We start from the raw sequence: 24,408 nt of genomic DNA on the forward strand, positions 1-24,408 counted from the left end.
GCCCAACCCTAACCCTAACCCTACCTTGGCCTGTCCTCAGTGACATTTTCAGGCCTAAACAAGTTGAATTAACTTTGAAAGGCAGGAACAGCTGCCATGGGTAAAGAAATGAAATTGGCATGGTGGCCAAAGTGTTAATGCTGTAACCTGGCAATTTTGAGGAAAACAAGATGGATGCCCATTGTCCCCTCCCATGACCTTTGATTGGATTTAAATCCCACTGCTACTTTGAGCAAACCAGTTTTAACTTGGATTGCGCAGCTTGCGCAAAACCTGGGGCTGTAAATCTGGACAAATATCCACCAATCCCCTACCTACTGATGTCCATAAAAGAAAATTCCAAAAATTATCAAATGCAGAACTGGGGGTAATTTTTCATAATGCATAGTTGTTTTTGTTTTTTTTTGATACATCCTGTAGAGTGAAAGAGTCTATCAGTCAAATGCATCTTATTAAACTTGAAGCACTCGGAGAGCGCAGACCTCCGCCAAGGCTGATTAGTGGCAGCCCCCGTGGGCCCCCCCACCCCCGATCACCACCAAAATTTAATCATTTCTTCCTTATCCCATTTCCAACAAACCCTGAAAATTTCATCCAAATCTGTCCATAACTTTTTGAGTTATGTTGCACACTAACGGACAGACAAACAAACAAACCCTGGCAAAAACATAACCTCCTTGGCGGAGGTAATAAACAGAATCTCCACCTCAGCAGACGAGCAAGTAACCGTACAGATCTGTCAGTGAAAGCCTCCTATTTCACCTGAGATCTGTTTAAGGGAGAAAAAAACCAAAAGATGGTTCAGTTCTAAATGGAACAAGACCAGAATGGCTCCTGGAAAAACATTGGTATTTGAAAGAAATTCAGTGTAAGTCTATGGGAGCTAGGTGTTCTGGTGCTAGTGCAATGTTTGTCAACAGGGGTGGTACATTGTCAATGACTGTTGGGGGGCATTTGGAAGAAGAAAGCTAAAAAGGGGGCGCTGAGACCAAAATGGGGACATCAGTCTGTATAAGTATCAATATCAAGCTGCTTGTTACGTCAATGTCAAATCACCATGTGCCCCCCCAGTCCTTCCCAAGAAGCCCACCCCCCCCCCCCCCCCCCCCCCCCCGTCTTTGGTGGTAATGTCCATCACCTCCCCTGGATGCTAGGGGGGCATTACCTATGCAACGTATATAAGCTGATCAGACCCACTCTTCACGCTCGACAATGTATCCCCCCCATCGCAATTTCTTTTTCAGATGGGGGCGGCAGGAGGGTCATGATAACGTAAAGGGGTGTTTGCTCAGAAAAGGTTAGAAACACTGTGCTAGTGGTATTACACTGTAAAATACTTCCACATTGACTTCATTTTGTAGTCAGTCACTGCCCCTTGATCTACACTGACAAGCTAACAAGCTAATCAATCATCAGTAGACCCAACAGCTCCTTAACCCATAAAGACCCACCACTACTTTTAGGTCAGTTCCAAAATGATATTTCCTTTATATCTAATCTTTCTTAAGTGATTTATCACCATTTATTTATAATATTGTCCTCTGTATTTTGCATTTTATCAGGATAAATCAGGTATTTTCCTGTATTTAATTCACTGATCATGAAGATGGTCATAAATCTCAGATTAAAGTTGAGGGTTATAATATCAGAAACAGAGAAAACTGAGGAAAAAAGTGACTTTTTTGGTAAAATATATCAGTAACTGAACATAAACCAAACATTTCCATCCACTGTCATTGATCCAACTCCATGGGTTTTATTGGTGAATCACTATTATAGAAGATGACGGTGACAATTATTTACATATATTGATAGAATGAATGGCTCAACAGGTATTAAACAGTTTAGATCAGTGGATGCTTTTGGTTGATGATGGATGTTTGGGTCTTTATGGGTTAAAATGAATATTTTTCTCTAAGGCAGGGGTCTCAAACTCATTTTCTTTCAGGGTCCACATTCAACCTGATTTGATCTCGAGTGGGCCAGACCAGTAAAATAATAGCATCCTTATCTAGAAATAATGACAACTCCAAATTTTTGTCTTTGTTTTAGTGCAAACCCCCCCCCAAAAAAACATTAAATTATGAAAGTACTTACTTTTATAAACTCTCCAAACAAAAAAAATGTAAATAACCTGAAAAAACTGAAATTTCTTAAGAAAAATAAGTGCAAATTTAACTATATTATGCCTCAACTTATAAATTATACATGTGCATTATGGATCGGATCTACAAAGACACTAAACACAAATTGTTAAAATTGTGCTTAGTTTTCTTTAGACATTTTAGGTTGTTCCTATTTGTTCAGGTTATTCACATTTTATTGTTACAGGATAATTTATAAATCTAAATGTTTTCATAATTTAATGTTATTTTTTGCACTACAACAAAGACAAAATTTTGGAGTTGTCATTATTTATAGGCATAGTGTAATATAATTTTTTTCACATCAAACCGAGCAGAAAATATGGAGTCATTATTTTTTGTAGATTATTATGTTATTATTTTACTGTAGATCATATCGATCTGTTTGTGGAACCTGAACTAAAATAAGTTTGACAGCCTTGACTGTGGAATTTTTGCACTTTGCAAATTCATCCCACGGCTGCATGTTTGAGACCCCTGCTCTAAGGAGTAGGAAACATAGATAACACTGGTCAACAACAAATTTATTGTTTAAGTTTTTTGAGCTGATTTAGGATCATTTTGGTGTGCTGAATCCAAAAATCCCATTCATTTTGCTCAATCAGGTCAACTTTCTGAACTATGCTGCATATTGGCTTTTTAACATTTTTGCTTACATTTATGGGCATTTTCACATCATATGATACAAAATTATTTCGTATTTCTTGCAATAAACGAGTTCTGAAGATTTTACTTTTGCCAATTTATGATTAATGTTTTTTTTTTTAAATATTACAGGTGAATGAAATGGCTTCGACTAGAAGATCTTGCAAAAATAAGCCTGACGTATTCTGCTACATCTGCGGTGAATACACCATTGTACCTAACAGGAATCCTGTTAGAAAATGATTTTTTTTTCTCTTAAAACCTAGTTTGGGTGATCAACTGATAAAGTCACAAAAATATAATCAATTTTGTGAGAAGATCAAATTTTTCTAAACCAAATTAGCAAAAAAAACCTGACCTGACTGAGAAAAACAGATGTCATTTTTGGATTTAGCGGTGCAAAATGGTCCTAATTCAGTTGAAAAAACCTAGACAACTTGCAAAAAACATTTTTTTGTAACCCAGTGTAATTGTATGGTATATTTAGGGTATTTTCACTCATTTACCTCGTTGTTTTCTGCTGGGCTAATGAAGTCAATTAAACTAAACAGTCAATGGAGTGTGGTGGTTTTTAAGACACTGATCCAGAACTGTCAGAATCAACCGAACACTGTTTAACATTGGTGTGAGTGTTCTTGTCCACTCACCATCCACTGTGGGTAATGTTCTAAGATTGTGAATACTGACCTAAACTTACCATTTAAGTGAGTTCAGTGGACTTGAAATGTGTGCCTCATGTCAGTAACTTGATGAAACCTTCAGGGTGTCATTGGGTGAGGAGGTCCGGAGGGAGAACAACCGCTAAGCCCCACCATCTGCAAACCCAGATAACACCAAGACATGTGGCACGCAGCAGGGCACTATCAGGTTATATCTTGCTTGTTGCCCGGTTTATGTGCCTAAGCAACAAGGAGAACAAGGACGTGTCGCATGTATATTAGCTCACCATAGGGATGTGTTGAATTGCATGCTGGTTGATCTTCCGGCTGAGTGGCAGGTCGGTTCAAAGCTGCAGTTGGCAGAGGGAGAACAGAGGAAGCAGAATGTGATGTGAAAATGGGAATAGTCAAAGAAAGGCGGCAGATGCACGGCAGGACGCACGGCCTCTCCCGTCTTTGCATCGCTACAGTGGGCCACCGTTTATTTAGCCACCGTGGGTCTGACGGCGAGAGCATCTAATCCACAGTCATGCATGCAAATAGGAAATGTTTTCTGTCTGACCTGTTGTGTTACTTACTGGTGTGTTATCACATAAATCTGAGAAAAGAACTGTCAAAAACCACAGAAGAGCTATAGTCATGCTAAGAACTGCCTCAGGTTCTAAGAAATGAGCATCTATTTATGGAAAAAAAACCTTAAAACTATCTCTGAAAGCATGGACATTTTCATTAATTTCTATTTTCCTTTAGCTACAGTTTTTTTTATTTGAGCTTACTGATTTAGTAGTTTTATTCAAGCCATTCTGACTATTTTCTATGTATTTTTTCTGGTTATTATGAGGAAAGCCTTGATTTATACAAGCTGAAAAAAGTAGGATGCAAGAATGCATGACATCAAATATTGTTATGGAAATGCTGGTGAGCAGGTGTAGGTAGATGCTGAATACTGATGAGGTTTCGGAAGACTAAGATGGATTTACACAGAAGTATTTACTGGAATATGAGCTCAGAGACTATAGAAGAGTCCTAATCCAGAAGCCTTTCCTGTCTTCACAGTATTTATACACTATTTGGTAGGTAAATCTTAGATCAGATTGTGGTGTAAAGGCAGTGTGTAATGATCCTATCGAATAGGAAGAAGCAGAGAAGAATTATTCCTGCCGTTGAAACTGTTCCACGCTAATAAGGACAAGGTCACAGGTCGTAAACAACATATTCTGAAGAGTGCAGTCTGTTGTTTTATCTGCATGTATTTGTACATGGAAGACAGCAAGCAGACAAATAGGTCGACCTGAACCTGACCTATCGGCTTCCATTCGTGCTGTGAAAAAACTCATGTCATGAAAATGTGAATTACAAAGTGAAGAAAAAAATAAAAAAGTTCTTTATTTTTTTTACATTATTCAACACCAGCTATCCCATTAGCACAGTGCCAGTGAAATAATTGAATTGTTGGTAGTTTTATTCTTAACCCTTTATAGGACACTCATTGAAATACCTTAGTGTGTTATCGGACATCTTTATCTACCTCCTCGCCGATTGCCATGACAACAGTCTCCCTCCTCTTACCATAAAACATCCAAGCAGCACTTGCTAAAAAGTAAAAACATGCAATAAAATAACTGTTATAAGGTCATAAACTGACAAAAATCACTCATTTTCACTATTTACAGCTTCAAATTTCTATAAAATCTCTGAATCACTATGTAGTGTTATAAAAAACTACATCCTTCTTGACCTCACTAAGACAAAGGATTGGCCTCATATTTAATGTTAGCGGAAATTACCAAAAATAGTCACTTGCCTGAACCCTAACCCTAAGGGTTAATAATGGAAATCTTGGTGTGGCTCTGTGGGCTGTTGGGAAAAATGAGGTAATTCATGATCAAATTACTTATTTTATTTTAGTTTTAATCTTAACCTTTTACAGGACACTCATTAAAATACTCTGAAATTCAAAATTTCAACCTTAGTGTGTTATTGGACATAGTTGGCTACCTCCTTGACATTTGGCGTGACAACAGTCTCCCTCCTCTTACCATAAAACATCCCTGCAGCACTTGCTAAAAAGTAAAAACAAGTAATAAAACAACTGCCATAAGGTCATAAACTGACAAAAATCACTCATATTCACTATTTACAGCTTCAAAATATCTATAAAATCTCTCTGAATCACTGTATAGTGTTAGAAAAACCAACATGCTTCTTGACCTCACTAAGACATGGGACTGGTCCCATGTTTAATGTTTGCAGAAATTACCAAAAATAGTCACTTGCCTGAACCCTAACCCTAAGGGTTAATAATGGAAATCTTGGTGTGGCTCTGTGGGCTGTTGGGAGAAATGAGGTAATTCATGATCAAATTACTTATTTTATTCTACTTTATTCCTAACCCTTTACAGGACACTCATTAAAATACTCTGAAATTCAAAATTTCAACCTTAGTGTGTAATTGGACATGGTCATCTACCTCCTCGTCGGTTGCTGTGACAACAGTCTCCCTCCTCTTACCATAAAACATCCCTGCAGCACTGGATAAAAAGTAAAAACATGCAACAAAACAACTGCCATAAGGTCATAAACTGACAAAAATCACTCATATTCACTATTTGCAGCCTCAAAATGTCTATAAAATCTCTCTGAATCACTGTATAATGTTATAAAAACAACATGCTTCTTGACCTCACTGAGGTTTGTGGAAATTACCAAAAATAGTCACTTGCCTAATAATAATAATAATAATAATAATAATAATAATAATAATAATAATAATAATAACTTTATTTATATAGCACCTTAAAAACTGAATATACAAGGTGCTTTGACAGACATAGCAAAAGTGCACAACAGCAGAATAAAAACATAAAAAACAACACTAGACAATAAAAAAGATAAGTACAGCAAATACGAAAACATGACTAAATTTGAATGTATCGTAGTGGAGAGGGCAGAAATAACATAGCATGATGCTGTCAGATTAATGTAAAAATAAACAAATGGAATAAAACTACACCATGTATGTCAGTATAAATGAATTAATAATGGGAACCTTGGTGTGGCTCTGTGGGCTGTTGGAAGAAATGAGGCAATTCATGATCAAATTGCGTATTTTATTTATTTATTTATTGTTTGTTTGTTTGTATTGTGTATATAACTCTACAACCACAAAAATGAAATCCACATAAACTCTGTGGCATCCCATCTCGGAAACATAGGATTTCATTTCAGGAGTGAAAATGCTATAGGGACAATGTCCGTATGAAAAGGCCCATTCCTCTCCCATCCCTCAGTAGGCAGCAAGTAAAGAAAGCCTTCCATTGTGTGTTGTGTCGTTTTTTAGAGGAAAGAGGTATCCAAGCGTGAACCAAGCAGCTGGTTTCATTAACCTCCTGTCCAGCCATTGTGCAGGGGAGTTGTGGAGGCCGCTAATATAAATGGTAACCTTCTGAATATGCAGTCATATGCATATAATAGGAGACTGCGAGTTATCCGTCATGCTCACCCGTGTCCGTTGCATAATGCCGTATGGTGTCGTATGTCATTCTGGTGGCGCTAGATAATGGCTTTTTGGATGGGACCACATTTGATTTCCTCTGATACATTGGAATTGAAGTGTCTACTTTTTACCAACACACAACATCATATTGACAGAAATGTATTTTTCAGGTGGACAGTGCAATTTAAACAGAACGGCAGCCAGCGATGTATTATAGTACCTCAAAGAAATGACAAATCGTACAATAAAACTGTAGAGAGGCGAAGTATGCTTCTTCCAGAAACTTCAGGAAAAAAAAAAAAAAACATACAATGACAAATAATTTTTTGATCCCATCTGGATTGTGTCACCTTTTACACATATGATGTTTGTCAGTTTAAATCAGGAGTGTCAAACATGCGGCCCGGGGGTCAAATGCGGCTCGCCAAAGGTTCCAATCCGGCCCAACGGATGAATTTGCAAAATGAAAAAAAATTATGCTGAGGATATTAACCCTCCAGTATCCCATCCAGCTAAGCACCAAGTGTGCGTTTTTAGCACACGTGGAATAATGTCAAAAAAAAAAAAAAAACTTCATACAGTTTGTTTTTAATTCTTTTACACTTTTTTCTATTTCATAAACTTGAACCATAAATAAAAATACCAAATACTCAATAATTGTCACATTTTTTAACCCTTTAAATGCCGTGTTTGTAATGTAAACAAACCATTTTTTTGGATGCAAAAAACAAAAATTTTTTTTTTTTCAATATACTACAGAAAAAGTGGATCACATATTATTTGATTTTTTCAGCCTGGTATATGTGAATGATTAACTCCAACATTGGTTAATTTGCATTGTTATTTTTGGCACTGGGTCAAATGTTCAAAAATACTAGCATCTGTCACCAAGTGTGCCAAAAATGCACACCTATAAATCAAACTATTAAATATTATATATTGATTTATTTTTCTGCTCTAATTTGATTTTATTTTTGTAAACCAAGGTCAGCCCTAATCATACATATCAAATGGAAGAAATAGTGCGTTTTAGGCACACTTGGGAGACAGATGCTAGTCTTGTAATTTTCTTTGTTTACAATGTGCAAACTTTAGTTGGTGGCCAGAATTTTAAAGATCATGCAAAAATGAACAACTTTTGAATTCTAACCTCATTTAAATTGTGAAAAATAATATGAAGTTGAAGTAAGAAGTAAGAAGTGTGCCTAAAAGGCGCACCCAAATACCGGAGGGTTAACAATCAAGGGTGTCAAATTTACATTTATAAATTATCCTTGCAATAAAATGTGAATAAGCTGAACAAATATGAACCTGAAATGTTTTCAGAAAAAATAGTTACATTTTGAACAAAATAATAGATTCACTGTGATCTGCAAGTTGTGTCAATAATAAGCTGAGACATATTATTGTAGAAATGGTTCTTATTTAAGTTCCAAACTCTAAAATTTTAACAATATTATACCTGTTACCAAATGTTTGTGTAACACTGTGTGTAATGTCCATGTATAAATGATAAGTTGAGGCATAATATTGTTAAAATTGCACATGGTTGTTCAGGTCCTTCATATTTTCATAATGCAATTTGACTTTTTTCACACTTAAATTAAGTGGAAAAATTACAATTATTAGGTAAAGGTTATTATGCGTATTATTGTACTGGTCCGGCCCACTTGAGATCACATTGGGCTGTATGTGGCCCCTGAACTAAAATGAGTTTGACACCCCTGGTTTAAACAATAACGAAGAGTCACAGGTTTTGTAAAGATCGTAAAGTAATATCTGGTTTTTGTGTGAAATAGTTTAGTTTTTCTCTCTGATGAAACTGTGAAATACAGTTTTTTTTCCTAACAAATTCAGACTTCAGGTGAAGATCACGTCTTAGTGAGGGGCCTGAGGTAAAACTCGAACAAAGCACATTAACCCTTTATAGGTCACTCATAGAAATCCTCAGAAATACAACATTTCAACCTTAGTGTGTTATTGGAGGACATAACAGGACTTTATAACTTTTGAGATATTTTTCAACTTTTTTTTTTTTTGTTATGTAGAAAATCAAGGTCAATTGAGTTACCATATTTGAATCCTTATGCATAAGTGGCAAAAAAAAAAAAAAAAGAAAAAAAAAAATCTAAGAAGTATACAAGGTGCCCACAAAAAATTGACATCATTTGAGATGTCCATATCGGAGTGACTACATGATCAGGAGAAATGATACTTGATAGGATTTATTTTGGGCATCAAATGTTTTATTCTACGAATTTCTAACTAAAAATTCTGGGGGGTGGTAATTTTGTAAAGTTCCAAAGTAATTACAAATGATCAGTGTGTGCATCACTTGTGACACGGCACAAATCAAGTCGGTAGTGGAGTCTTTTTTTCCAACACAGTCTTTCTCTTGAAACTTCTTGTACCATGTCCAAATCTGCTTTCCTGTTGGTGCTTGTTTATGAAATTTTTTAACAATTTCACATTCAAATTTGACTGAGTTTGGGCGTACTTCAGTACACAGAGCAGCTTTTCTGTTGCAGTAAACAGCATGTCTATTCCTGAAAGCAGAACAGTACAAATGATTACACTTTTTTGAGCAAAAAGAGCAAACAATTTTTAGGTAATGAAATGATGTCACATTTTTTGGGACACTGTATATAAAAATACAAGGAAAGCACATGTAAAGTAAAAGGAACATGTATTTTTAGAACAGTAGACCAACATCAGTGCTGGTCCAGACCCCTGTCCACATCCACATTCTCCCTTTGAACATCATTCCTTACATTAGTACCATTACTTCATGGTACCTAACAAAGCAGGTACACTCACTGTTCATGCAGAGGTGGACCTTACAGACCCTGAAGACCACATTGGACCTGAGATTGTAGACTCACTGTCCTCACTGGAACTGTTGCTGTCACTAGTCGCTTTTCTATTGGACATCTGCGCAAAACTTTACCGATATTTACTAAATGTCGAAAAAACAGAAGTGCGTAATGTCGGTTTTTCCATTAAATCAAAAATGTGATGATTTGTTTATTTATTATCGCGAGATGACACGAGAAGTCATTCTATAAACATGACGACAAATGTAAATATGATGTTGATTTACAGATATATTCATTATTATTATTATGTATTACCCTTCTATCTCGTACTAAATTAAAAAATGATTGGGTTTCCTGGTGTGTCCACACATACCGTGACATGTTTCTTCTTCTTTTTCGCTTGTTGTCACGTCCATCAACATCCGTTATTTTAATTCACCTGACTCTAGTTGTGAAAAAAGGTCTTTCCTTTGCAGTTTTGCCTGATATACCATTTGCGCTACGCAAGGTTATAATAGTTTTGGATTTTTCATGATAGTTTAGTTTTATTTAGTTTTAACTTTTTTTCTTTAATTCAGTTAGTTTTAATTAGTTTTTAGAGCAGGTTTGCAATTTTTTTAAAATTAGTTTTCATTATTTTCTAAATGCTTAGTTTTAATTTTGTCGTATCTTTTCTTTTCTTCTCCGTCGTATTCAAATAAATCCTAGACAGGACTCTGCTGCTTTCTCTCAACTTTAGTCTCCATGTTTCCAGGTAGCGTGGGGACCAGAAGACGACTGTAAACCACAAGTGACGGACCGTGAAGTACCGTATGGTGCCGCTAGCTAAAATTGCTCGAGTGAAATAAATCGATTTTGTATCAATCCGACATTGACAGCAACGAAAACGAAGTGAATTTTATCCATAATTTTTATTCATTTCAGTTAGTTTTGTAAGCACACAATACAGTTTCAGTTAGTTATTCTTTTTTCTTTTAATTATAGTTTTTATTTATTTCAGTTAGCGAAAATGTTTTTTCAATTCTAGTTTTCGTCATTTCGTTAGTTTTCGTTAATGATAATAACCTTGGCGCTACGCCCAAAAAACAATCTCTTGCCAGCGCAAAAACTTTTAATCGAAAAATGAGACTTTTTGGCGAAATTATCGTTCTTCCATTAGATAAATCTTTACGCACAACTTCTATTTACACAATATGAGGGTCAATGGAAAAGCGACTACTGTCTTTTTAATAAATGCAGAAATAACCAAAAATAGTCACTTGCCCGATAAAGGTTTAATTTTGCTTAGTGCTTCATGTCCACCGAGTTAACGCAGTGAATGGTAATTGAACATAAATTAACATAAAAGTTTGTTGTGTGTCTTTGTTTCCAGAGGGCAGACCTGGCCGTGGCACCTCTCACCATCACCTACATGCGTGAAAAAGTCATCGACTTCACCAAACCCTTCATGAGCATGGGCATCAGCATCCTGTACCGCAAACCCAACGCCACCAACAACGGCTTCTTCTCCTTCCTGAACCCTATGACTCCTGACATTTGGGTCTACATCCTCCTGGCCTACCTGGGTGTTAGCTGTGTCCTCTTTGTCATTGCTCGGTAAGTGCATCAGATGCACACTTTTTGTCCTTCTAACCACTCCATATTTTTCCTCCATGTGGTCTTTCAATAGACATAGTAATTTACTCCGTTATTGTTGCAGGCTGAGATTCACAACGGTACTCAAGTCGGTTTCACATACTGTGTTAGATGCTGGGTTGTGATCAAGGCAGTTATGTCTGCATGTGCCTTCTGCAACCCAGCAGTGGGAGGAGGAATACAAAAAAAACCTCCACTTGAGTTGCTAAGTCCAATACAGGGTGCAATTTCTCGCTTCCTGTGTGATTTCTATTGGAACTGGCAATGCCACCTCAAATGATACACCTTTAAAAGAAACAGAAATAAAACACTTGCTAAACCAAAGAGACTAACTTATGTAATCATCATGTTGAGGAGTAAAGAAAAGAAATAATACGCACACCTGATGTGAAATTTCATTAGACGATGCTATTTATAGAAGATCATCAGCATTTGCATAAAAAATGAAAGCCCTGGCTGTTCAAAAGTCACAAATTATTACGGATAATCTGTTTGATTGGCGGAAAAGTATCTCCCTTCTAAATTTTTTCTTCATCACAAATGCGATGAATATCCTTTTAGCGTCATTGTCAGTGTTTCCTGCTGCTTATCATGCAAAGTGGTGCTTGATGAAGTTCTAGAAAAGCAGGCGTTAAAGAGTTCAGGGGCTCGAGAGCAAACAGCTGCACTCCTCTATCCTCATCTGGGTTTTTTTTTTTTTTCCCAAAGAAATTCTGGAGTGGCTTCACACAAGTACAAAATCGTCTTAAAATGTTGCATCAGTGTTTTGGAGGCCAGCCTAGATAGCTGAAAAGCTGCATCTATAAAAGCTGTATGGTGTGGATATAAAGTCAGTGGTAAACAATAAGAGCCACTTCTGCATAAATGGTCATTTTAAATGTTGGATGCAGATGTCATGATATTTGAAAGACTGTACATAGTTTTGGAAACCATGTCACAATAATTAGACTATATGATATGATGTAGCCGTCAAATATATACAGTAAACAACATGTAAACATACAATTATCCTTACAGGCCTGAGAAAAAATTAAATCCCAGTGGAAAATAGCTACCCCTTATTAAGTCTTAATCGTAACCTTTGCATTGACATAGGGGATATAGAGAGAATAAGAGAATGAGCATGAAAATATGCAGGTACTTAAACAGTTTCTTATATGTCCTTTCTACCTACAGCTTTACAGCATAGATTTATGTCTTTGGGAACACTTTTCCTATTAATGTGGTTTTAAAATCTTTACACAGTTGCAGAAAAGCTACAGATAAGATGATGTACATATAGAATAAAGGAGATAAACAGTGATATACAAGGAGTCCTTAAAGTCTCTTTACAATTTAACATATTTATACAAAACAAATGAATAGACAAATCTGTGCACAAAATGAATACTAGATATTGAGTTTCTGTTGTCGTATTTAACCCTGTAAAGCCTGAACACCATTCAATCATAGACAGAAAATTCCAGGTCTTTGAAACTGGAGCCTTTATTGGTCCTTCTGAACAACCAAAAAACTTTTTTTTTTTTTAATTTAAATTTTGTATCATATTTGATACATCAGGTCTCAATGCTTAAATATTATTATTTTTGAACAAACAAAAACATAATATAACACAAACATGTCTAACAAATTGGTAATTCCTTTTCAAAATTGGCAAAGTTCTGCCTCCTTCCTCATTAATGACAATCTTGTAGTGTCACTGGAAAGACCTCTGGTGAATGAATTCCTCCCCTCTGGTGGATTATCTGTGTATTACATGTATCTAATTGTATACGTCAGGTTTTTCAAGAAAAAAAATATCACACTGATCATGTAGAGGGCTTCAAAACTCATGGATCAAATATGCTACTTTTGACGTTATAGGTTAATTCACTTCTATATGGGACCGTTAGTTACATGAAGCACATCCAGACGTAACTGGATTTGTTTCCATGTTGGCTGTATCATAGCCTCATCAGTGGTGTCAATGACATCAGTGATCTTTTACTTCAGGTCGTTAATGTCCCGTATCTTTGTTCGATACATGATATCTTTAACATAACCCCATAGAAAGAAATCCAGGGCAGTGATATCTGGTGAACGAGGTGTCCAGGGAATTGGACCATCCCTTCCAATCCACCGGTCTGGAAATGTTTGATTCAAGGAGTGATATTTTTCTTTTTTAAATGGAATTATGCATTTTAAAACATTTCCCTGTGGTCTACATAAACTGTAAATGCTTTGCTTGGGTCTGAATTCTTCATTAATTCAACTCCACAGGTCCATCTTCAACCCTATTTCTGAGTAATGACACCAGAAAGGTGGTTTTGAGCGCTGGCCCTTTAAATACACATGAGCCACTTCAGACCCCACCCCCTCCTGGTTGTTGGTCGTGCTTTCTGTCCCGTTCAGTCATTTGTGTTCGTTAATACAACCAACAACTGAACATTTAGGTAATCGCCTCGAAGTTTGGACATATTTTCAGTTTTTACTACAACCGCTGCTGATAAACAATTAGGGGTTACTCGGAGAAATGTTCTCCGGAGTCTTATATGTGCAAACGTCGTGATGTAACTACTTAAAAAACGTAACAAATTAAAGCAGGAATTGAAACAGGTTCTAGAAATCCACTCGATTTTTCCTCGAATGAAAAAAAAAAAAAATATATATATAATATATATATTTGCAGCACCTGGAGGGTTCAAATTCAAAGTTTTGAACTATTAGGGTCCAATACACAAATAAATGAACCAATGACTAATAAAAGTGGGTTTAAGCAAAATATGACCCCTTTAAGAACCCACCAACATGCAGTCCCCAGTGTGGTGGTGCACTATTTACTGGAAAATGATGGTTGGTTGAAGGTCCATCCAGTTGTGGTGACACATATTCAGTCAAAAGGTCAAAGGTAAACATTTGCAGTAATTGATCTATTGTTGACGAAAAATGGACCAATGATTCGATTGTACAAAACTTTGATAACCACTGAGTACATAGAACAAATCTGATGAACATATCTCACTAATTGCTTTTATAGTAAATGTTTTAAATTGTAAAGAGACTTTGTGGACACCCTGTATGTATTTTAATGAGTGGCGGACACTGAAACCTTATATGACATGTTAAACCACTCATATGGAGTAAGCGCAAATACAGTAGAATGCAACGCAAACATGTTGCTTTTTATTTGCTTTATGTCATGTTTGGATGCCAAGCTGTTCTTTATGTGCAGGATGTACTCTTGTCTGACAGGTAATAATGCGTTTAGCAGACACTTGTGTATATAGTTGTTCTGCAGCCAGTCTGAAACAAGCTTGTGGCTTTGCTTTCCTGCACAACCTTTTTAGCCATAAGCAGAGGGGTATTAAATCAGCACTGTTACATTTTCTGTGTACAAAGTGCAGTCAAAATTGCAAAGAAAAACAAGACACTCTAGTTATTTTTTCTGATGATGATGAGCGTACAATCTTGTTTTTGTTTTGTTTTCACTGCCATATATTTTATTGGCCCTGGCTTCCAATTTAAGAAAAAACAAAATGAGGTTGAAGGATTTCAGAAATTGAGTCTACAGCAGCTGTCCGAAGCCTTTCTGGTAGGTCTGCAGATGTTATAAACGGCACAAAACCTTGCTTATTATAATACTTTGATCCACAAAACACAAGACTTAATCGGGCATAACCTCTCCCGCAGTGGTGTAGTGGTCCCTGAGAAGTGAGTATACTCAATTTTTGCCCTTTTTTTTCTTTTTTTTCAAGTAGTCCAGAAAAACGCCGTTTTAGAAACAGTTTTAGAACATAGGATAACATAAGCCTTTCATAATGTTAGCCTACTCACATAGTTAAATTAATGGCAACAACATCTCTTCTCTAAATGTGCAGTCATATGGCCAGTAGTTTAAAACAGTAACTGAAGTCGCTTTTCCATTGACCCTCAAATTGCGCAAATATACTTGTGCATAAAAATTTGCCTAATGGAAAAACGACAATTTCGCCAAAAGTCTCATTTTTCAATGAAAAGTTTTTGCGCTGGCAAGAGGTAGTTTTTCAGGCATAGCGCAATGGTATATCACGCAAAACTGCAATGAAAAGACCTTTTTTCGCAACTAGAGTCAGGTGAATTAAAAAATGGATGTGAAGAATGTTACAATAAGCAAATTATTAATAAGGCCAGTTACTATGAGCATACCAATGAATTGTTTATGAAATCCCATATTATGAAATTTATGATTTGGTTTACTCTAAATAATGCTAATAATGTATAAAGCAAAATTAAATTACTCCCTGTCTGTGTACAAAGGTTCTTCTAACACGAATCTAAATAGGATTTGCAAGATGTTGTAAATTTGTTGTACAAAAAGCTAGAAAAGACACTAAAAGAAGATGTATATCCGTTACTGGAGTTAAACTATGGAATGAGGCCAGCATGGATTAAGAATGTGTAGCTCATTTTTGATATTTAAAAAAAATTGTATGTGGGGCAATTTTTGAAGGATACAATTGATAAGAGCTAATAAGTAATAAGTAAATAATTTATTTTCGATTCTACATTAAATTACCATTAATTTGGTTGGTTATGTTTCTATTTTCTGGTTTAGTTTCACTTTTTTATGTTTTTGCTTGTTTGTTTGGTTGTATGCAATGTTATTTTTTCTTTTTCCTATATTGAACACTGGGTAGCTGAATTTGTTATGTAGGACAGGCATTAAAATAAACATTCTGCTTCTGCCTGTGCCTTTTCAGTCACTATCCTGTTGGCAATGTTTGTAGTGTTGACAGTTGTTGTGGATGTGATGACTGAATAAAGAATTTCATCATCATCTCGAACAGGGGTCGGCAACCTTTAACACTCAAAGAGCCATTTCGACCCGGTTTCCACAGAAAAGACAACACTGGGCCGCAAACACTTTTTGACACTTGAAATGAAGATGTTAGCCTATATACACCGTAAATTCCGGACTATAAGCTGCTACTTTTTCCCACACTTTAACATTGCGGCTTATACTCCGACAAGGCTTATACAACGATTTACCGGTACCATGGCATTGGTGCTGCGCACCTCGGCTCATGGTGCCGCGGCGCACCTCGGGGCCAACGCTAGGTGCCGTTGCACGCCGTACCATGGCTCGTGCCAGGTGCCGTGGCACCGCAGTGGTGCCTCGGCTCAAGGTGCCGGTGGTGCCGCAGCACTGGTGGCACCCAGTTGTGGCACAGCGGTGCCATGGCACCTGACACCGAGCATGTGGCACTGCGGTGCAACGGCACCCAGCACCGAACCATTGTACTGCGGTGCCACAGCACTAGCTTGGCCCCGAGGTGCCGCTGCACTTGGTCGTGCCATGGCACCATGGCTCGGTACCACGCTCAGCTCAGTACCACGGCTTGGTACCAGGTACCGCAGCACGGTGCCAAATACTGTGGCATCTCGTCCCTACTGCACGTCGTGCGTAATGTTAAATGAAAATGATATTACAACAGACATAATTACTTCTTTTTAATCTTTATATTTTAAGAATAAATTAAAAGTCCTACTCTAACGAAAAACAAACATTTGTTCACTTTCAAGTGTCTTTCAAGTCATTTTAAGTCCGTGAATCCACAGCCGGCGAAAAAGCAAGTCAATCCCGTATCGGCACGAATCCAAAGGAAACCCCGAAAAATCCACCGATAAAAAAAAGAAAGAGAAAATGTGCTTTTATTACTATCCTTTTATTGCCTCGTTTTTTTTCTTTTGTTTTTAAATCATATTAACAACGAATCAACCTATAGATAAGACAGCAAGCTCACACATATCAGACCCATTTACATACAGGGTATAATTTCATTTGAACTCAAAGAAAACCTTTATCCAATTACCGTCCAGTTTTGATGCAATGAAAAAAAAGGTTCCACTCCACTTCCATAGACTCCCATAGAAGCCAGGCTTCAACGGGGAAATGCATCGACCATAGATCGTATGAGGAAACAGCGCACAATAATCTTACAATTTACAACTACAATTAAACAAACGAACAATCACAAATAAAATACTTTGTTCAGATATTGTGCAGTTTTGGTGTCGCAGGGCATTCTGCGCTTGCCGGCTGCCAGCTGACACGTCAAGTGCTGTCAAACGTCTCTGAAGAAGGCGAATGCTGATCACCGAAATTGCACAAGGTGTGAAGAAAGAAGTTAAAAACTTTGACTTAATAAGAAGACATGATACACGTTTTTGAGACAAATAACATACACTTCAATCGGACACTTATAATTTATTTTCCCAAGCCACGCAGAGCCGCAACAGAAGGATGAAAGAGCCGCATGCGGCTCCGGAGCCGCAGGTTGCCGACCCTGATCTAGAAGAAGAAACATGTCACGGTATGTGTGGACACACCAGGAAACCCAATCATTTTTTAATTTAGTACGAGATAGAGGGGTATAATATATAATAATGAATATATCTGTAAATCAACACCATATTTACCTTCGTCGCCATGTTTATGGAACGACTTCTCGTGTCATCTCACGATAATAAACAAATCATCGCATTGTGATTTAATGGAAAAACCGACATTCCGCACTTTAGTTTTTTTGACATTTAGTAAATATCGGTAAAATTTTGCACAGATGTCCAATGGAAAAGGGACTTCATTCTGAAACCACCTTATAACTTACCTCAGAATTATGTATTCCATGAAAGTCGGTTCTTTCAATATGTGTCACTCATTTGAAAGACATTTATTCTGCCTTTCCAATAATCGTCATCTTTCAACGAGACGTGCAGTGACCTGTCAATCAACTGGGGTGGCACTGGCACCTGAAGTGGCCAATCAGGTTCCAGAGGTGGACAGCGCTAAGCTCTGGCACTAAATTAGCAATATTTTCCTCGGCATGACCTGCCCTACTCTGCCTCTGATTGGCTCATCAGTCCTCATGCCTAAAGTTAACCAATCTAATCAGTGAAGGTACCAAGTATGAGCCAATTACAGGCAGAGTAGGGCGGGTCATGGAAAACATAGGCAATTTGACTGAAATACTACTGAATGGTGCACATCAGGGGGAATTAGAAGTGGATATACGCAGTGATGACTGAAAAATAAGTAGGTATACTCCGAATACCGCCGCATACCCTGGACTACACCACTGCTCTCCGTCTTGTATTGATCAGTTCAGATGTCAGGTCAGATAAACCCGAAGGAAACCATCATAAACTTGTATCACAACCGTCCATCTGTCAGATCTGATTAAAATACAGCGCTGACATATCAGAATATATCCTACAGCGTATAATTAAAGTGTCTCTATCTGTCGAATACTAAAAAAAAAAAAAAAATAGACTAAAATCCATCATTTAATCGTCTCAGATTATTCTCACTAAGGCCTTATCTAGTTTAAGAAAAAAATACGTTTAAATGTCTCCAGTCATTAGAACAAACACAGCTACAGATATGTCACTTTACAAGGAGATGATCCTATCTGGAGTCTGAGGATCCAGTTCTCCTCAGCGGAACACCCAGCATTAGGGACTTGAACATGATTTTTTCACATAATAGGCATTTTAAACAGGGAGAGTAGTGACATTTAGTGTGCTTATCTCAGGATCTGTCTAAAAAAAAAAAAATAATGGTGTGCAGCGATTTCAGCAGGTGTCACACAGATTTAGAACGACGCACGCTTTATAGTTCCTTGTGGCTTTAAGAGGCATCTTCCAGCCTCACATTCTTAAACATGACATTTATATCATCTGAGAAATGATACTTTTGTGCTTCATTCGTCACCTTTAACTACAAAGCTTAGAAGAAATTGGTGAGAAGACATCGACAGATATGGCTCGGTACAGATCGGCTCGTTTTGAAATGTTCTGATCCTGATAATAGATGATAGATCTAGTTTAGGTTCAGGTAAGAAAAACGTGTATAGTGAGGAAGAAATACTGGTTTGGTCACAACCAGTAGATATTGTCACCTGAGTTAGTGGTTCTTTTGGAAGAAAACAAACAAAAATACAGTCTTTAAATTGTTTGCATTTATGATCTTTATCAACGTTTTTGCCAGTTAGAAATATATTAATTTGAATTTTATTTGCATATCAAAGTGGCTAATTACACTGGTCTACAATTTTTAGAAATGATTTGCTTCAGACATTAAATGTGCTAAATGTTACGTATTTAATAAGAATTGGAAAATAAATGACAAAAGTGCCGGTTTGCTCATGTTTTCAAGGTATATGATAAAGTGTTATTACACATATATTGGTTTATGTACATTCATATAAAGTTTTATAAATCTTCCACTAAATAGAACCTGTAAAGTGAATGTATTCTAATGTGCAGACAGTTTTGAAGTAGATCTTGTAGCTCTGAGACAAATATTCCTTTGAGTCAAACCCATTCTCTTGTTAATTCTTGAATTTCACATTTTGACCCAAGGCTGTATCTTGAAACTTCAGCCAACCAGCATTTTTGACTTGATTTTCTTTATCAGTGACTCTCATGTGGTAAAATTTCATTACTTTTATCCTGGAAGCATTTTCCTTGTAGACCAGTGTTAGCAGGGGTGTAAGAAAATATCATGATATTTCATTTCACGGTACTGTGTCGATATTTTTAGGTATTTATTCAAATGCAGACAGGGCAGAGGTTCATGTTTGTTTTTTGTTTTTTTGGGAAGCTCTTTTATTTCTATATTCACATGAGTATTTTGCATACAACAAAAGTACTATTGCGATATTGCAGGTCATACATGTAGTTTTCTGTTAAATAACAGTTATTTCAAGAGTCTTAAAAGCACTTTTTGCCATCTGAAAGAAGCAGATGTTAGTTTTCCAAGAAATAATCTTTTATAAACGAGAAGCACTCGGAGAGCACAGACCTCCACCAAGGCTGATCAGTGGGCCCCCCCGTGGGCCCCCCATCCCCGATCACCACCAAAATTTAATCATTTCTTCCTTATCCCATTTCCAACAAACCCTGAAAATTTCATCCAAATCTGTCCATAACTTTTTGAGTTATGTTGCACACTAACGGACAGACAGACAGACAGACAGACAAACAAACAAACAAACAAACCCTGGCAAAAAACATAACCTCCTTGGCGGAGGTAAAAATACCGCCTTATTAATATCGTGATATATATCCTAGTATTTTATTTTGATTTGTATTGCATCGTCATCGTCATGGATGGAATGTATGCAGAGGACAGACAGAACACTCCGTCCGTATCCGTCTGTGTCTTTAACGTTACTTGCAGTCAGCGTTACATTTGTCATCATTTATTCTGAAAATCTCCACACTGCTAACATTACTCCTGCGCTGCATACCTTCTGCACTTAACTGCAAATGTCACGCTGCCGGAAGTGGTATTGGTGTGGTTGTATCGGAGTACTTTTACGAGTACAAGTACACACGCTGAGTATCAGCCCGATAGCCGATACTGGTATTGGTGCATCACTACTAGTAATTTGTATTTGTTTATTTATTTAGTTACAGGACAGTGTGTATTGGCATTAGTTACAAAGAACAAGATGCATGCACCAGATTTAGCAGAGAAGCTAATTTCCATCTGTTGTCCCGGACAAACGACTACCAAAACATCACTTAGATAACAAAGAAGAAAATTGTTAAACATGACAGGTATAGAAAAGTCTGCTCAGATTGAACGGCTTCATCCAAGTACATGAAATACATTCAATAAATACAATATATTCTAAAAATACACTAACTTTCCTAGAGTAAGAATAAGATTTAAAAGATAGAATGAGAAGAAGAGAAGAAGAAAAAAAGGAGCAAGAAAATGAATGTATAAACAAATATAAATATATAAATGAAAATAAATAAATGAGTAGATAAATAAGCTAATTGTGTAATTTCTCCTCTTGATGTAGAAATGTGTTGTTAGTTTACATTTATTAACTCTTAATCAGCTTGAGTATTGTAAAGAGGAGTTGGTAACTATTTATCTTGTTGGTTTTTTGTTGTGTTTTTTTTGTTTGTTTGTTTGTTGTTTTGGGGTTTTTTTCTTCTTTTTTGGGGGGTTTTAATAGGTGTGTAGGTTTGTTGTATAATTTGTTTGTATATATTGTGTCTGTGTGGTTTCTTATGTCTAAGTACATGTTTATGTAAATGTATAATTGGGAATAATAATTTTAAAAAAGTAAAATACAAAAAAATAATAATAATTGTGTAATTGCAAACCAGACATAGAAAAAAATACAAGTAAAAACTACTGGGCTCAAATCTTCAATAGAACTAACCAAGACAGTTTATACTAGTGGTTCCCAACCTTTTTTTTGGCTCATGACCTCATTTTAACGTCACAAATTTTTGGTGACCCCAGACATTCAAAACAGAGACTTTTTTTTTTTTTTTTTTGGGGGGGGGGGGGGGGGGGGCTAAAATTAATTTGTTTTTGATCGTGTAATAGTTGCTATCATATGTTGCAAATAAACATTAATTTTAGGCAACATTTAGGCTATATAATGTAAATTTTTATTAGTAAGTTTTAATTTTTAAATTTTTTTTCATAAATTATTAGAAATTTCAGGCGACCCCAGACATTCAAAATGGAGACATTTTATTTGCTAAAATTAATTTGTTTTTGATTGTGTAATAGTTTGCTATCATATGTTGCAAATAAACATTAATTTTAGGCAAAATTTAGACTATATAATGTACATTTTATTAGTAAGTTTTCATTTTTAATTTTTTTTTCATAAATTATTAGAAATTTCAGGCGACCCCAGACGTTCAAAATAGAGACATTTTATTTGCTAAAATGAATTTGTTTTGATCGTGTATAGTTTGCTATCATATGTTGCAAATAAACATTAATTTTAGGCAACATTTAGGCTATATAATGTAAATTTTTATTAGTAAGTTTAATTAATTATTTTTTTTTTTTCATAAATTATTAGAAATTTTAGGCGACCCCAGACATTCAAAATGGAGACATTTTATTTGCTAAAATTAATTTGTTTTTGATCGTGTAATAGTTTGCTATCATATGTTGCAAATAAACATTAATTTTAGGCAAAATTTAGACTATATAATGTAAATTTTATTAGTAAGTTTTAATTTTTTAATTTTTTTCATAAATTATTAGAAATTTCAGGGACCCCAGACGTTCAAAATGGAAACATTTATTTGCTAAAATTAATTTGTTTTTGATCGTGTAATAGTTTGCTATCATATGTTGCAAATAACATTAATTTTAGGCAACATTTAGGCTATATAATGTAATTTTTATTAGTAAATTTTAATTTTTTAAATTTTTTTCATAAATTATTAGAAATTTCAGGCGACCCCAGACGTTCAAAATGGAGACATTTTATTTGCTAAAATTAATTTGTTTTTGATCGTGTAATAGTTTGCTATCATATGTTGCAAATAAACATTAATTTTAGTCAACATTTAGACTATAATGTAAATTTTTATTAGTAAGTTTTAATTTTTTAATTTTTTTTCATAAATTATTAGAAATTTCAGGCGACCCCAGACGTTCAAAATGGAGACATTTTATTTGCTAAAATTAATTTGTTTTTGATCGTGTAATAGTTTGCTATCATATGTTGCAAATAAACATTAATTTTAGGCAACATTTAGGCTATATAATGTAAATTTTATTAGTAAGTTTTAATTTTTTTAATTTTTTTTCATAAATTATTAGAAATTTCAGGCGACCCCAGACGTTCAAAATAGAGACATTTTATTTGCTAAAATTAATTTGTTTTTGATCGTGTAATAGTTTGCTAACATATGTTGCAAATAAACATTAATTTTAGGCTATATAATGTAAATTTTTATTGGTAAGTTTTAATTTTTAAATTTTTTTTCATAAATTATTAGAAATTTCAGGTGACCCCAGACGTTCAAAATGGAGACATTTTATTTGCTAAATTAATTTGTTTTGATCGTGTAATAGTTTGCTAACATATGTTGCAAATAAACATTAATTTTAGGCTATATAATGTAAATTTTTATTAGTAAGTTTGAATTTTTTATCAATTACCAGAAATTTCAGGTGACCCCATTTGAATTCCAGGCGACCCGTGGGGTCCCGACCCCAAGGTTGAGAATCACTGGTTCATACAATACATGTGTAATGACTCCAAGTCTTCTTATGTCGGGGTGAAAACAACACTTGACTTTCCTCCAGTTTCTTTGAACATAAAAATCAGAAACCAGAGTCTAAACTTTGCATCTCATTTTGCAGATTCAGCCCCTATGAATGGTACGACGCCCACCCCTGTAACCCTGGATCTGATGTAGTGGAGAACAACTTCACTCTACTCAACAGCTTCTGGTTTGGAGTCGGTTCCTTAATGCAACAAGGTACAGCGCTGCACACTTCCCTTCCCTGTCACAAACAATATTATCACACCACCTTTTTTTTCTTTTTTCCTGTGCACTGCTAGCTCCCACTTTCTGCCTCTTTAACTGACAAGCTCCATGATTTCCATTCTGTGACTGTTTCATAAGACATTTACCTGTCAAGAACAACTGGAGAGCTCAGTCTTACATGACAACGAAAGGCTGTTGTCACCTACCTGCTGTTTAAGAAAGGAAGAGTAGGTGCCAGGCACTTGTCACAGATTGGCAGGTAAGGATGGAAAACATTGCTGCATTTATTTTCCCATAACGCAGTCGCTGGCCCCGCTCAAGAGTTTTTTTGAGTGCTGGGACATAAAGGGTAAGTTGAGGAACATGTCTGACAAATGCCAGCTGTCAGCCACGCTACAGCGAGCTGGTGTGATGTTCGTAGCGCTGTGTAAGTGGCGCTTCAGACTGACCCGCTGTAGAGAATCCATATGTCTTATTTAGAACCGCCCAACGAGTCACACGCCAATTAAATCACTGCGATTGCGTCGAACGCTAAGGCGGGTTTACACAGTGTTGGGAGTAATATGTTACAAAAGTAATGCGTTACAGTAACAGATTACTTTTGCTGTAACGCAGTAGTGTAAGGCATTACTAATCCATTTTCAGTAATATTTTACTCGGTACATGTTCAATAGCGTTCAATAACCCATAATTTAGTTTTAAGGAATGGATTGAATTGATGA

The 24,408-nt window shown here is 36.0% G+C and overlaps 1 protein-coding gene across 1 annotated transcript in view; it reads left to right on the forward strand.

Annotated features, from left to right (window-relative positions):
* Positions 1 to 11,360, forward strand: part of LOC115435542 (glutamate receptor ionotropic, kainate 3-like) — a 239,968-nt gene extending 228,608 nt beyond the window's left edge. Inside the window, exon 11 of the mRNA XM_030158013.1 lies at positions 11,133 to 11,360. Within this exon, the coding sequence (XP_030013873.1) occupies positions 11,133 to 11,360 (228 nt within the window). The remainder of the gene's footprint in view (positions 1 to 11,132) is intronic.
* Positions 11,361 to 24,408: the final 13,048 nt, after the last annotated feature.

Source organism: Sphaeramia orbicularis, chromosome 16, assembly GCF_902148855.1.
Source record: "Sphaeramia orbicularis chromosome 16, fSphaOr1.1, whole genome shotgun sequence".
In the NCBI taxonomy this organism is placed as follows: domain Eukaryota; kingdom Metazoa; phylum Chordata; class Actinopteri; order Kurtiformes; family Apogonidae; genus Sphaeramia; species Sphaeramia orbicularis.